We start from the raw sequence: 16,051 nt of genomic DNA, 5'->3' as shown, positions 1-16,051 counted from the left end.
TGCTGTGGGTCAGGAATATTTTAGCTTTCTAATTGAAGGCCATGTGATTAGGATTAGTAGTTCTGGTTCTGGGCTCAGATTGGCCATCAACTAGCTGTGTGGCTTTAGGAAAGTAGCTATCTCTCTCCGAGCCTCAGTTTTCTCAACTCTAAAATGAATCAATTGGAAGAGATGATCTATAAAGTCCATTTCACTCCCTATCCTATTATTCTAAGATTTCTACTGGCACAGATGGATTTTTTTTTTAATTTTTATTTATTTCTGAGAGAGAGAGAGAGCATGAGCAGGGGAGGGGCAGAAATACAGAATCTGAAACGGAGTCCAGGCTCTGAGCTGGCTATTAACACAGAGCCCGACACGGGGCTCGAACCCACGAACCGTGAGATCATGACCTGAGCCAAAGTCGGACACTTAACTGACTGAGCCACCCAGGTGCCCCCACAGATGGATTTTTAAAAAAGAAATCAAGAAAGCTTAGCTCAATTTCTTTCAGGCTCTAAAAGGCTAATTTGGCTGCCGTCTACAAGAGAATCATTTAATTTCATAAGTAGAAGGAGGCTTAGAGTTTCTAAACTATGCTCCCTGGCATCTTGGGGAGCACACTGACAGCCAGAAGGGGAGGGACAAGGGGAAGGGAGGATGCTGTGTGCCAACAGTAAAGTGTGTGCAATAGACAAACAGGATTCAAATCCCAGGTCGGGCCACTTCCAAGCCATGTGCCTCTGTTTCTCCACGTATTAATGGGGACACAAATCATTCTTGCCTTGTAAGATTTTGAGCAGAGGCAGCTCAGCACAGGGTCTGGCACATGTGTGTGTTCTGTGACTACAATGGTACCTCTGCTTTAACCAATTTTTTGTGAGGCTTTAGCATGGGATTTCATTAAGAGAAAGCACTCTCTGGTTTTTTGTTAAAGGCTTGTAAACCCATCAAGCCCTTTCATCCTACAGATGAAGATAATAAGAAACTACACAGAGAGAGAACTGTCCAAAGGCACAAAGGGGTCAGAATGCATAAAGCCTTTCAAATGATTTCTATTCTGAAAAGAAAATTTTCCTTTCCACAATGATTTTTTTTTAAGTTTATTTATTTTGAGAGAGAGAGAGTGCGCACAAGCAGGGGCGGAGTAGAGAGAGGGAACCTCAGGCAGGCTTTGCGCTGTCAGCACACAGTCTGACGCAGGGCTCAAACTCACAAACTGTGAGATCATGACCTGAGCTCAGGTCAAGAGTCAGACGCTTAGGGGCACCTGGGTGGTTCAGTCAGTTAAGCATCCGGCTTCGGCTCAGGTCATGATCTCGCAGTTTGTGGGTTCGAGCCCCACATTGGGCTCTGCGCTGACAGCTCAGAGCCTGGGGCCTGTTTCAGATTCTGTGTCCTTCTCTCTTTCTGTCCCTCTTCTGCTCACGATGTCTCTCTCTCTCAAAAATAGATAAAACATAAAAAACAAAAACAAAAAAAGTCAGATGCTTAACCGATTATGCCACCCAGGCACCCTTCCACAGTGTGATTTTTATTAACCACATGAGGCAGCATCTGAGGTTTGGGGCCCCATGATCCTACCCTTCCCTCCTATGCCCCTCCATCCCCCTCTGCCCCCAGCCTCCTCTGCAGGTACTAAGCTGCTCTGTGCCTTTGCAGGGGAGGATCACTGAAAAGGGATTCTTGCAGGGCTGATGCAGCACCTTCCGGGGGTCAGCATTCAGGCATCTAGAGCAGTGCCTGACGCCGGTTGGCCCTCAACAAATTTGAACTCTGCTTGTGGCTCGTCCCTCAGTCCTAGTCTCCGGGAGGCTCTGTCTGGGTCCCAGCTGACGTCCTCCTCTCTGCCCTCCCCCCTTCAGTTCAACAGCTTCGAGCAGCTGTGCATCAACTTCACTAACGAAAAGCTGCAACAGTTCTTCAACCACCACATGTTCGTGCTGGAGCAGGAGGAGTACAAGAGGGAGGGCATTGAATGGGTCTTCATCGACTTTGGCCTTGACCTGCAGGCCTGCATTGACCTCCTGGAAAAGGTAACCCACTGCTCAGAGGAGGGGCTTCTAGAGAGAGGCCAGGACCTTGACCAAGTCACTGACAGTTTTATGAACTCCCATGTGAGCTCTCATCTTCTGTGAGAAGAACCATATGTAGCCCCTGGTAGCCAGGAACATCACTGAGGGCAGGAGCAGATAACAGAGAATTAAATGCAGAGAAGAGGAGTGTCATTGATTTCCCTAAGGGCCAAGTCTGCCTGGCACCACTGTTTGGAGGGATTAGCATCTGGGGAGCTAAGCAGCCTCCTCAGACTTCCATCTCCCATTCTGTTAGACTCAGTGAATTCTAGCCTCTTTCAAGTGTAAATGGCCTTGGCATTCGCAGACCAGAACTTGGAGCAGTTTCACCACTCCTGGGGGTTGATGCCCAGAGTTCTGCTTCCTGGCCGGCCATGTGGGTATCTGGGGCACCCCTTCCACCACCCCCAGGCCAACACCTGAGTGGCCCCGCTGGGGTCCTGCGGCCCCCTCTAACACCACCCACTGCTCTTCCCTTCTAGCCCATGGGCATCTTCTCCATCTTGGAGGAACAGTGCGTCTTCCCCAAGGCCACTGACGCCACCTTCAAGGCGGCCCTGTATGACAACCACCTGGGCAAGTCCAACAACTTCCTCAAGCCCAAGGGGGGCAAAGGCAAGGGGCCTGAGGCCCACTTCGAGCTCGTCCACTATGCAGGAACCGTGAGTACCCCATTGGCGCTCCCTGTGGCCATCTTCTTGCTTCAGTCGGCTCTGGCTATTATAGGTCCTTCCTGCCATGACCTTGCTGACACTTTCTCCCTCCAGCTAGCACAGCCACCGTAGAACGGGGTGATCAGCTCAGTGAAATGACCCCTGACTCATACTTCCTCATCGCTTCTCCCTCTGAGAAATCCAAAGCAATCCAGCCAAGGATGCATGCCAGGGAGTGGCCAGCAGTTCACGCCCTCAGACCTGCCAGGGCCACACCATTGTTTATGGCCCTTGGCTTGACAGCTGCACTTAGATCTTGGACAGAATTTACAATACTTGCAAAGAAGGAAAAAGAAAGTCCATGAGCCTATCAATTATCCCCCAATAGATTAACTTATCCCTCTGATGGCTTATGGCCACCAAACCAACAAAATGACATCTCTGGAGTGGTTTTTTCACTCATGACAAACTTAGTCCTTGGGGAAGAGGGAATTAGCTTCTTATTTGAATAATTGATAGGGGAGACCAGGTTCGTCAGCCTGCTCTTGAGAATGTGTTTTGTTTCCTTGGGATTGCCATAAATGCCCACGTTCCTGTTAACCTCTGGAGTTTGTTGAGCCTCTGTGGGTTTAACTGCAGGGAAACAGCAGCCTTAGCACAGAGCTGTCAGGAAGGCTGCTGTTGGATCAGGCATTGGGGCCAGGATTTTATGATCTCATCAACCATAACAATGCCAATTACTGGCAAAATGAATTATGCCCAATAAGTAAAGCAAACAGCAGCTTTGGAGGCCAATTGCAGTGCTCTTCCTGACCTCCCACGATGAAATGAGAAGGGCTTTGTATTTATAGCAATGGAATATTCAGAGTCTAATGGGACCTATGCACCTCCAAGAAGGCTCTAAAGTAAGGCCCGCAGGTGATGAATGTCTCTATGCTCTAGAGGAGAAGGAAAGCCCAAAGGTTTAGGCTTCTGATCTGCTTCCCTCGGTTCCGTACGCTCAGTGGAAGACTTTGAAAAGTGCCTTCCTCTTTGCCTCCCCAGCTAGGGCCACGTGGTAAAAGGGGAAATAGAAATTAATGGATGTCCAATTAACCGAACACATGGATCCCAGTTGTGGCTGGATGGAGCCCCCCTTCCACCAGGCAATGATGGCCAAGGGACGTGTGCCCTTGAACAAGGGGAGACCAGACATCCTTGTAGGGAGCTTGTCATGTAGCTCAGAATTTCCCTGGTCAAGGCCAGTCACTCATAGCAAGAAGAAGAAGTTCAACCTACCTGGGTAGAAAAAGAGCCAGGGGTCAGAGAGGCTCAGAGTAACCAGCCGAGCAAGACACACAAGAGGAGGTCAGGGCCCAACAGAAAGTAGCTGGGGAGTCCTGTTTTGTGAGGAAAGCTCGGAGACAGAGTGACCTAAACAGGCAAACTGCAAATGCCCGATAACGGCACCTCTGCCTCAAACTGTGGCTCAGGGACATCCCAGGACTCCAGAAAAGTCATGAGGTCAAGAGCTGAAGCCTCAGGAGATGGGGTTGGAGGTTGCTCCTGGGGACCCAGAGCAGGCAGACCATGTAGGTAGAGGTCCTGGCTGTAGGGCCTGAAAGGTGGAGGCTAGACCTAGAACATAACTGCTGGCACTTGTCCCCTCCAGGTGGGTTACAACATCACAGGATGGCTAGAGAAGAACAAAGACCCCCTGAATGAAACAGTGGTGGGCTTGTTCCAGAAATCATCCATGGCGCTCCTGGCCCTTCTCTTCAAAGAAGAGGAGGCTCCAAGTATGGCTGACCCCTTGTTGTGTCCAGTTCCCCTGTGTTGATGCCCTTCAGTGGCCAAAATGGAAACAAGGAAACAAAACTCTTATTCAACTCTTGCAAAGTGGGTGAATGGATAGGCAAGTTGCTTGAGGTAGGCCGTGGACGGCAGTGCAATGGAGAGACGGGGATGCATCCTGGGAGATTCCGTCAACTGAACTGATGGCTGGGCCTGTATCACCTCTGGGTGGAGTGACACCACTTTGGAAGAGTGGATGCCCAAATGCTGTGTGTTTACTTTCTGTTCCCTGCTCTCCTCTGACTGACGCTTGGGTCAAGCCCAGCCCTGTCTCCTACCCAATCAAGGATGGCATGGCCCACAGGGAAATGCTCTGGGTGGGAGCTGCCCAAGGTGGCTGCCACTCAGTGGGGCAAGAGATGAAAATTTCCTTGAATTCAGAGGCATTTTCACCACCAACATGCAATTCCTCTGGATGGTCTGTGAGCCCTTCTTCCTCCCCAGGCAACAGGAACAGTTTGTCCCTGTGTGTAGCCCTAAGTCACAAAGGGCTACATCCTCTCCAGGGAGCATAGCACTCCCTTTGACCAATAGATGATGGTCATCCCATTCACGTCTTCCCTGGTAGATGTCCTTTTCCTGGTGTGAGGGCTCCCACCTCACCTAGTCCCAAGAAAAGCCTTTTTATTTTTATTTTTATTTTTTTTTAAATTTTTTGATTTTTTTTAATGCTTTTTATTTATTTCTAGGAGAGAGAGAGCGCGTGAGTAGGGGAGGGTCAGAGAGAGAGGGAGTTACAGACTGAAACAGGCTCCAGGCTCTGAGCTGGCAGTCAGCACAGAGCCCGACGCGGGGCTCGAACCCACGAACTGCGAGATCATGACCTAAGCGAAAGTCGGACGCTTAACCGACTAAGCCACCCAGGCGCCCCCCAAGAAAAGCCTTTTTAAACCAGAGAATGTGTTTTCCTCACTGAATGGGGCTGCCTGTCTCCATGCTGCATTCTGACATGAAACATGCTTGTCTTTCTTCCCAGCTGGAAGCAAGAAGCAGAAGAGGGGGTCTTCCTTCATGACAGTCTCCAACTTCTACAGGGTGAGTGGGGCTGCCCCATAGGCCACTGTTCATACAGTGAACCCTTCCTTCCACCCTACCCTTTAATGGTGTGGTGGTGTGGCTGCCACCTTCCAGCCCAGGACAGGATGAGTTTATTTCTATAAATAAATAGAAATATTTATGAGTTTATTTCTATAAATAAATAGAAATGCCTATGGTTGCCTCTTCCATTTGAGGAGTCTGTTTCCTTCCAAAGGGATCACAGAACCACAGCAACCTCAGAGCAGAAAAGACCCTTAGAGATGGTTAAATCCAACCATGTCATTTCAGAGTGAAACCCAGAAGGTGGTATCATTGGACATATCAGTGCCTAAGACCTTGAGCCCCAGACTTGGCTGGCAGATCTTCTGGGCTGGTCACAACTTCCACAGATTTGGGGCATTACTGGGGGTATATTCCAAAGTGCAGAAGGGCAGCCAATAGGGAGACATGGCCCAAAGAAATATTTCTATATTTTCCAAGGATCTGGCTGCCCGGAGGCAGTGTGGGCTTCCTCATTGGAGGTATCCAAGATCATCTTGTAGGGAGGTTAACGACTGACAAGAGTTTGTCTTCATAGGCACTATAGTTCCTTCTAGTATCAAGACTCTGTGATGAGCCAGCACTGAATCAAGAAGAGGCCTGCTTATTGAAAACCATGTCACCCTGGCCGAATCCCTCTGAGATGGCAGCCACTGCCCAATATACCATCCATTATGATAGCCACTAGCCACATATGGCTAGTGAATGCTTGAAAAGAGGCTGGTATGGCAGAAGAACTCAATTTGAATTTACATTTTAAGTTAATTAATTGAACTCTAAGGATGCCTGTGTGGCTCAATCAGTCAAGCATCCGACTTTGGCTCAGGTCATGATCTCACAGTTTGTGGATTCGAGCCCCATGTCAGGCTCTGTGCTGACAGCTCAGAACCTGGAGTCTGCTTTGGATTCTGTGTCTCCCTCTCTCCCTGCACCTCCTCTGCTTGCACTCTGTCCCTGTCTCTCTCTCAAAAGTAAATAAACATTTAAAAAGTTTTTTAAAAAGATGTTAATTGAACTCTAAATAAATATCTCTCCTGAGCATCGGTATCCTGCAACACCAACACTGAGCTTAACTCAGTCTTTCTTCTCCTTTTCCTTCCACCCCCAGGAGCAGTTGAATAAGCTGATGACCACCCTCCACAGCACGGCTCCCCATTTTGTCCGCTGCATTGTCCCCAACGAGTTCAAGCAATCAGGTACATCATGGGGACATGTCTCCCTGCTGGAAGTCTTCAGGCTCCGTGAACTTAGTGTTTGTTCAAACTAAGTCCCCCTTCTTGTTTATAGTATAGTGAACACATATAGAGCAGTTTAATATTTTTGAAACTTGAAGTATTGTTTCTCTTCTTTGCCTTCTTCCACTCCCACCAATTTTTCAAACTTGGACACTTTTGACCCAACGAAACAATAACGATAAATTAATAAAAATAGCTAACATTTGTTGAGAACAACAAATGCACAACCTGTGAGCCAGGTATGAGTGAAATTCAGTTTAAAAAAATAAGGTTTTTTTTTTTTTTTTTGAGAGAGAGAGAGAGTGAGAGGGAGAGAGAGAGAGATAGATGGCGGGGGTAGGGGGAAACAAAGGATCCAGAGCAGACTCTGCACTGTCAACGCAGAGCCCGATGCAGGGTTCAAACTCACTAACCATGAGATCACGACCTGAGCTGAAGTCAGACACTTAACAGACTGAGTCACCCAGGCGTCCTGAATTAAGTCCACTTTTAATTATGAGGGATGACTGGGGTGGCAAAGTGGGGCACTGAAAGGATCCCCCATAGCGGATTCCCCCAAAATCATGTTCTAGCTGCTTTGTTAAGCAAAAATCGTGTTCTGGCTGGATGGGGACCCGCTAGAAGTCACACCCAGAAGGGCTGAATTGTGGGGCCCCGCGGACAGGGACGGGAGGAGACTGGGGTTGACGACACAGATGTTCAGTTAGTTTTCTGCAGTGACAAGGAGTAGCCTATGCCGCCCTAGAGCACACCCTTTCTCATGGCAGGTGTGGTGGACGCCCACCTGATCATGCACCAGCTGGCTTGCAACGGAGTCCTGGAAGGCATCCGTATTTGCAGGAAGGGCTTCCCAAACAGGATGCTGTACCCAGAGTTCAAACAGAGGTGAGTGATGTCTTCCTGATAGCCTGAGTACAGTCCCCAGTTTCCAGATATTGACTAATTAATAAATATAGTCCTGCTGTAGCAAATGCTATGGGTACGGTGACAGATACCAGCTCACTGTCACCACCTGAGGACACCTTGGCCTGACTTTCAACTGCCAGAACCTGCCTTTCTGTGCCTGAGGGCTTTCTCTGGCTCCTGAGCCAGCTTTGCTAAGTGGTAGGCTGGAAGTCTCAGGAATTAATGCCTTCCCCAGGAGTGGCCCGTAACCAGTGACTACAGAAAACTGGCATATCAATGCTTCAACTCCCTCACCCTTCTGGTGGGCTAACTATGAGGCGAGTCCTATGCTGGCTCCCGGATAAATGTCTAACAACAATAGGAACTCCAGGCTACATTTGTAAAGAAATACTAAAAATTAAGAAATTAAAAAGCCTTGTTTTGTAGCATCTTTGGATTTCCATGATATAAACACTCCCATGGCTGATTTCGAGCCCATATGTGACACCAGTGAATGTGGGGTTGGGAAGAGAATCACATGATTGGCTCTTGTAGGCCAAGTGGGGGCTGGTCCCAGCACACCACTGTTCCCAGTACCCCCTAGCAGCATTAAGCCCCAGCTGCCCATTCTGGTAACTGGCCAGATAATATGCCTCTTATTGACTGCCCTGTCCCCCTCCCCAAATCCGCCATACCCTAAATAAACTACTTGCACTGGGATACCTTGTCCCAGGGTCTGCTACTGGGGGAACCCTAAGTAACACCTCTACCTTAGGGATTATTTCCCTTCTACCCACCCCGTACCTGCTCGAACATTGGACCACTGGTTGGAGCAGGATGAGTCACTAAAGGTCACCTTGTTCAAGCCCTCTGAAGGCTCTAAACAGGGAAGGGCTTGTCTAAATCACAAAGGGGGTTGCTTGCAGGCCAGGAAAAGAAGTGCTTCTCCTGTGCCCGGAAGAAATGATCAGGAAGGAAAGATTCTAGTGTCTTCATTTCTAGGAGCACCTGCCCCTTGAACTCCTGACCCACACAGACGTTCATGCCCCAAGGTCTCCTGCCAGTCCCACCCCAGTGCCTGCCACGGGCATCTGTAAACCAGGTCTAGTCCATGATTCCAAGGCCATTGCAGAGATCAATGGGGAACTGTGTGGATGTGCTACCTGAGCTTACGGTTTGGGCATGATGGTGACTGTCACCATCTCTCTCCCAACAGGTACCAAGTGCTGAACCCCAATGTGATTCCTCAGGGGTTCGTAGACAACAAGAAGGCATCAGAGCTGCTGCTCGGGTCCATTGACCTGGATGTGAATGAATACAAAATTGGGCACACCAAGGTAGGGGCTTCTGGTGACACCTCCTCCTCCTACCGCTCAGCCTCGTCCCAGGAAGGTGGGCTTCAGGGTGTGAATTTCAGTTTGGCCACTGACCAGTTGCCTGCCTTGGGCTGCAGAGAGCTTCAGCTTCCTCCTTTGCAAAAGTAGGGCTGATACAGCTGATCTCATGGGATTCGGGGGTGATTAGCCATAATGTGGGTTGAGAACCCAGCTCGGATAGGTATGTGATAAATGGTAGGTTATTTCCTAGGACTGTATGAGCCCCAATCAGAATCAATCAGACTTTGACTGGGGCATGGAGGTATGTGTGTGGGGGTGAAGTCTGAGAGCAAATCACCATAATCCCAGCCCACCCACACCGAAAGCTCCAGCCCTGAGCTGGCAGGTGAGTTGGCGGTGACTCAGAGAGGCTGCCTGATCCTGACTCACCGGGCCTGGGCTGCCGTGTGTCTGTCCTGCTTCCTGGCCCTGCAGAGTCTCATCGGGACTGGAAGGGCCAGCCAGGCTAATGGTGCAAGCTGTCTATCTATAGCTGCCCAACCAGACTGAACCCCTACCTGACGGCAGGGTGACCCAGTAGGAGTACTAGCTTTGCATTCAGGAGCGTCAGGCTCAAAGCCTACCTCTGTGTAGCCCAGGGCAGATCAACTGCCTCTCTAAGTCTCATGGATGGCACAGCCAACATGGCTTCCCCACAGGCCTGGTGGAGCATGTGGACGCTTCGCAAATGCTCACAAAGCACCTCCTGTGTGCCAAGCACAGTTCAAGTCGCTAGGAATACACCATAAACCAGTGAAAAGAACAGAAAGAGTCCCTAAGCTCCCTGGAGCTTGCTTCATGGTAATGAGCATTAGCAGAATCGGAACACTGCTCTGGAATCTTCCAGAACTGTGAGTTCTGGCCTCCCACACAATTCAGACATGCTGTGTAAATAGTTAAATCGACTTATAGGAACACTGCAGGTTTTGTCACAGAATCGCTGAATACTTGAGCAGGAGAGAACCTTGGAGACCGGTTCCCTTCCCCTGGCCCCTCCTTTGAAGGATGGGAACTTTGAGGAAGCCTGGAGAGGGGCATGGAGCTGATATGCCCAACTCCACAGAACTAGACAGGACAGAGCAGGCCTCAGGCCCCATGACACTGGTCATGGGAAAGGGGGTGGAGCTGCTGTTGCCAGCATTTGACGCAGCTACTGGCTGGGCAAATGGACTACATTTTGCTGTCATTCAGGGGTTGCGTCGGGCATCTTGGGCCCAGGTAAAAGCCTGGGGATTCTGGGGATAGCTTTCCAAGCTTCACCCAAGTTTCCAAGATTCAACTGTATTGATTGGTACATGACATTGATTCATTGTCTCTGCCATATCATGCTTGGGGACAAGGACCAGGTGAGCGCTGGTGGCAGAGGCAGAACAGAGAACAGGATGATTCTGCCTGTGAACTGTGTCCCCATCCCCAGCCCCATGCTCACCTCACTGCTCTTAAAAGGACACATCTCAATGACAATTCTTTTTGAAATATCAAGAAACATTTTATGAGATCAAGCCCAGTGTCTCTACCCTATAATGGCTAGCTAGCTCTTGGGGGTTTTGTGGGGAAGGAAGGCAGGTGGAGGGAGCATTCTTTTCCATTCTTTTTCTGTCGGTATCCATAGCATCCACATAAAGGATTCAGTTGGGGGCTCTGCTCCCTGCCCCAGGGTGTGGAATTACAGACTCTTAGAGCCGGGAGGACTCAGGGTCCTGCACTCCCATTGAACAGGAGGGGAGTTTGAGGCCTCCCAAGAAAGAGTGGCTTGGCTAAGGTCACATAGCACATCCAAGGGAGGCTGAGGCCTAGTACAGGTCTCCTGGCTCCTTCTATCCCTCTAGAAGTTTCTATCATGTCCTATTAGAAGCCTATAAAGAGATGTTACATTATGAAACATACTGATAATAAAATAAACACCCATAAGCCCATTTAAAAATCCAGAATCCCTTCACATCTCTTTCCTCCCCTTTCTCCCCACCCCCAGGAATAACAAGGAATAACCCCTTGTCCTGAATGCTAACCATCCCCCTGCCTTCTAAAAAATAGTTTTGTCACATATGCATATGGCCCCAGGTTTTGCCTGGTTTTGAGCTTCATGAAAGGACCATACTTGATATAATCTTCTAACAGTCATGTTTCCAAGTGTAACATGCTTCTAACACTCAGTCATGTTTCCAAGATTCATCCTTGTTGGTCAGTATAAGACATTCCCTCATTGTCGCTGTCATATCATGCTGCCTCAGACAGCCACACCACAATTATCCTTTCTCCTGCCCTTGGAAATTGATTTTTTTCCCCTGCCATTATCAACAATGCTGCTTTGAGTATCTGTGCACATGATCCTATGTAGGGTTTCTCCAGAATGAAATTCCCAACCTTGGCTGTACATTAGAATCACTTCGGGGAGGGGTAAAAATACCAATGCCTGAGCCTCACTCCAGAAATTGAAATCACTGTGTGCAGGCATCAGTATGTTTCCAACCAGTACCTTTCAGTATCTTTCCAGGTAGGAGCAATGGGCAGCCAAGGTTAAGATCCACTAACGCTGTGGAAGACAGTTGTCTGTTTCAGGGTTTGGAAACATCTAACTTGATGAGGGAATGCCGACCCATTTTCCAAAACTGTTGTACCAACCTAGCTTCCCCTTGATCCACAACTTTGCCAACACGTGTGTTCTTGAAAATCTTAAAAGTTCCAGGTGGAGGAAGCAGTGAATGTTATCTTGTGACCTTAATTTGTATTTTCCAGAAATTGGGTGTTTCCTGATTTTTCTAACACATTGCAAAGTTGGGTGTTTCCTGATCTCTCTAAGCCCCTACAAAGCTTTCTAACACACACCAGAGCTGGGTGCCTGAAATTGTGCAGCATTGGTAAAACTCTGTATCCTTTCTACAAAGTCAACCTCTCTCCCGCCCATCACCATCTGGGCTCTCCATCCCTGGGAGACCGTGACTGTCCAAAGGCGTGACTATTGTGTGGCGGTAAAGAAGGAGGCCCCTTGCCACCTGGCTGCTGGACAATCAACAGCAGTGAGGATTATGATTATCTAACACATTTTTTAATGCTTATTTATTTTGAGAGACAGAGAGAGAGATAGAGTATGAGCAGGGGAGGGGCAGAGAGAGAGGGAGAGAGAGACTAAACAGGCTCTGAGCTATCAGCGCAGAGCCCGATGTGGGGCTCGATCCCACGAACGCATGAGATCAAGAGGCGTATGCTTAACCAACTGAGCCCCCCTGACACCCCAATCTATCATATTTTATTTACCGCTTCACAGTTTACAAGAGACTTTTCCACCCAGTTATCTCTATTTAATCCTCATAGCAGCCCTATTAGGGAGAGAGCAACATCCCCATTTCACAGATGGGGAACTGAGGCCCTGAGATGTGAGGAGACGTGTCCAAGGTGACCCAGCTAATAAGTGCAAGGCCAGGACTGGATTCCATAAGAGGATCTGAGGGTGAGAGGAAACAGACCCGGAGGCTGGCAGTGGCCTTGCTATTGGGGGCGTCCAGGCCAGGAACCTCAAGCACCTGAAGGGCCTCAAGCACCAGCACCAGACTGGGTCTCTTAACTTTCAAGGCCCTTTCCTGAACCTCTGGGGCTTGCCCCCTGTAAGCAGCTGCCATTGGTGACAGCTGGGCCACATGCAGAGGAGTATGCCTTCCCCACAGGTATTCTTCCGAGCAGGCATCCTGGCTAAGCTTGAGGACATGCGGGACGAGCGTCTGGCCAAGATCATGACCATGCTACAGTGTCGCCTGCGGGGCTTCCTCATGAGAATTGAGTTCAAGAAGATGCTGGAGCGAAGGTAACACTCACAAACACGGGTGGGGCAGGACCACCGAAGCCACGCGCATCCACGCAGAATGACCAGGGACCCGGCCACACACATGCACACGCACAGGGGTCATCGGCTCCAGTAGTGACTCAGGGTGGTGAGGGGGGGGAGGGCGCCATCTCCCCTGGCCCAGAGAACCCTGTGTGGGGCCTGGATTCGCTTCCTAAGTCTGCCAGAACAGAGCACCACAACCTGGGCGCCTTAAAACAATGGCAATTCTCACAGTTCTGGAGGCCAAAGGTCTGCAAGGATTATTGCAGGCTGCACTCGCCCTGAAGGCTCTAAAGGAGGATCCTTTCTTGCTTCTTGTTGTCTTGGTGGCCCCAGGCGTCCTTTGGCTTGTGGCCACATCAGTCCAATTTCTGCCTGTTTTCACAAGACCTTCCCTCTGACTGTGTCTCCACACCGTCTTCCTTCTTTTTATATGAACACCCGCCATCTTGGGGCAGGGGCCCACCTTTCTCCATATGACCTCATCTTAACCTAAGTGATGATACCTGCAAAGACCCTATTTCCAAATAAGGTCACATTCACAGGCACTGGGGGTTAGGACTTCAGCAGATCTTTTGGAAGGGGACACAACTCTACCCATAAGAGGGACCACCTAATACAAACCCTTCTCTTAAAGCCTACAAGTCACTTTTCCCAGACTTCCCCTTACTGGTCCGTGTGGTGATACTGTCAGAGGGACGCGGTAGGGCCGGCACCCCTGTTTCGCAGATGCGGAGACTGAGGTCAGAAGGGTGAAGAAGCCGGCCCAGGATCATGCAGAAAGAGTCAAGACTGGAATCCAGAAGTCCTCAGCCCAAATCCTTGCCCTCCAAATTGTGTTTGTCAGCCATCTTTCTAAAACAATCATCAGAAAATACCTCAGGCTACCCTGGCTGACCTGTGGTTGACTCTGCTTCCTTGTGGGCATAGGATTAGTAATAATAACAGTAACGAGCAAATTAACAACAACAATGAGGAGGTCCTGATCTCCACCAGCCTCCCCCCCAACCCCCGACTGTGGCTGAAGGCACCAGTTAGGGGCTGAGCGTAGGACAGCAGGGCCTTGGGGCACAGGAGGTCCTCTGTAAATGACAGTCCAGTGAAGCTGGAGGGGAGAAGGTTGGGGGGGGGGGTCCAGCGACTGCAGACTGGATAGGGTTCAGTGAGTAATGGGTGATTCCCTGTGATGGAGTGGAAGGAAGGAAACTAAGAAGAAATGAGTGGTCTGTCTCAGCCTTGTGCTGTCTGGGTGGAACCGTCCCATCAGGGAGGCCAGGCCCTGACAGCTGCACTTTCATTCATGGAACCCCGGCCTCCTCTTTTGCAGAATCGGCCTCAAGGTCATCCAGCGGAACACACGCAAATTCCTGGAGCTGCGTTTCTGGGGCTGGTGGAAGCTCTACAACAAGGTAGGCCTGAGGGGCCAGGCCCACGGGGGCTGATGTTGTGGGGGTGGGCTCCGTCCTGGGGGGAGGTGCCTCCTTGGGGGGGAGGTGCAAGATGCAGCAGGGACAAGTCCACAAATGAGGGTGCCTGGTTGACAAATGAGGAATCCAGTCCCCTCCAGTCAGGGGCTAATTCCTCCCTGAGAAAAATCAGAGGGTCTTCTCGCCTCATCTCATCCCTCAAAATAACATCCTCTTAGGACGGAAATCCCCCTTAGTACAGAAAGGGGGCTTGGTCATCAGCCCCTCCCCCTGGTCATGTTGAGCCAGCGGCAGCTCCCTCAGTGAGGTCCTCAGCCTCAGAGCTGGAGCGAGCTCAGGAAATCATGGGATCCGACCTCCTATTCCCCAGGTTCTTCTGAGACAGCCTAGGGGGCAGTGAGCCAGACAGATGGTGGGACCACCCTTAGCCAATGCAGGCGGCCAGTGCAGGTGGAACCATACTGGGTGATGGGGTCCCCGCCTCTGTCCCCCATTCAAAGGGAACAGGCTGCTGGACACCAGCGTGGGATGCAGGGCTGCGGCATTCAGGATTCAGGAGGATGGTGCTGTCTCAAGGGGCAGCCGTGCGGAGGGGTGGGACAGGCTCCAGGTCATCTCTGGTGGCCCTGAGGCCCCCACGGCTCATGTGGAAGCTTCCTTCCTCTCCCTATGGGAAAGTGCTTTCTAACATTCAGTGCTGACCACAGATTCAAAGGAGGGATAGTAAGTTCTGCACCCCCAAAGGCACCCCCACGCAGGCCAGCCCCCTCGAGGGCCTGAGACCCCAGAGCGGTCCAGATGAGCGTTTCTCAAAGTTCAGTCATTAGCAGCATGTTCCCCACCTGTTCTGTGACTGAGCTTTCCTGATGCCAACTCATTTTATTTTGAAATTTTTATTTTATGTTTTATTTGTTTATATATTTTTTAAGTTTAGTTTTGAGAGAGACAGAGCGCAATTGAAGGAGGGGGCAGAGAGAGAGGGAGATAGAGAATCCCAAGCAGGCTCCATGCTGTCAGTGCAGAGTCTGCCGTGAGGCTCGAACCCATGAACTGTGAAATCGTGACTTGAGCTGAAATCAAGAGTCAATCGCTTAACTGACTGAGCCACCCAGGCACCCCTAAATTTCTTATTTTTAAAAGTTATTTTTAGGGGCGCCGGGGTGGCTCAGTCGTTAAAGCGACCAACTCTTGATTTCGGCTTAGGTCACAATCTCACGGTTCATAGAGGGAGCCCCATGTGGGGCTCTGTGCTGACAGTGTGGAGCCTGCGTGGGATTCTCTCTTCCCCCTCTCTCTCTCTGCCATTCCCCTGTTTGCACTGGAGCTCTCTCTCAAAATATATAAGTAAAAATGAAAACTTTTTAAATTAAAAAAGTTATTTTTAAAAGTAACTATGTAATAATGAAAATCAAACATTTCTGTGCAGTACTTAAATCTATCTCACCTGCCCCCTCGGTATTTGTGTTGCCCTCCGGGAGGCCCCAGGCCAACAGCCTTTAAGACCCCTTCCAAGCAGGACACCAGTGGTCAGAGAAGAGGAGGAGGCAAAAAGCCTAGTTCTTTACTAGAAAGCAAAGCTTCACTAATTGAATGTGGTAGAGCAAGGTCCTGTTCCAATGAGTAAAAAAGTAAAATAAAATAAAAATCCTTTACTCTTGGTTTTTAACTAAGCTCTAGTCTTATTTAAGCCA

At 49.8% G+C, this 16,051-nt stretch overlaps 1 protein-coding gene across 1 annotated transcript in view; it reads left to right on the top strand.

Moving 5' to 3' along the window:
- MYH16 (myosin heavy chain 16) overlaps positions 1-16,051 on the top strand; it is a 62,167-nt gene that overhangs the window by 12,388 nt on the left and 33,728 nt on the right. Inside the window, exons 12-20 of the mRNA XM_077758575.1 lie at positions 1,845-2,015; positions 2,537-2,716; positions 4,359-4,485; positions 5,517-5,575; positions 6,726-6,813; positions 7,620-7,737; positions 8,954-9,074; positions 12,776-12,912; positions 14,261-14,342. Of these exons, the coding sequence (XP_077614701.1) occupies positions 1,845-2,015; positions 2,537-2,716; positions 4,359-4,485; positions 5,517-5,575; positions 6,726-6,813; positions 7,620-7,737; positions 8,954-9,074; positions 12,776-12,912; positions 14,261-14,342 (1,083 nt within the window). The remainder of the gene's footprint in view (positions 1-1,844; positions 2,016-2,536; positions 2,717-4,358; positions 4,486-5,516; positions 5,576-6,725; positions 6,814-7,619; positions 7,738-8,953; positions 9,075-12,775; positions 12,913-14,260; positions 14,343-16,051) is intronic.

Source organism: Crocuta crocuta, unplaced genomic scaffold (genome assembly GCF_008692635.1).
Source record: "Crocuta crocuta isolate KB4526 unplaced genomic scaffold, BGI_CrCroc_1.0 scaffold273, whole genome shotgun sequence".
In the NCBI taxonomy this organism is placed as follows: domain Eukaryota; kingdom Metazoa; phylum Chordata; class Mammalia; order Carnivora; family Hyaenidae; genus Crocuta; species Crocuta crocuta.
The sequence above is the reverse complement of the archived record's forward strand: the minus strand, read 5'-3'. Positions and strand labels throughout refer to the sequence as shown.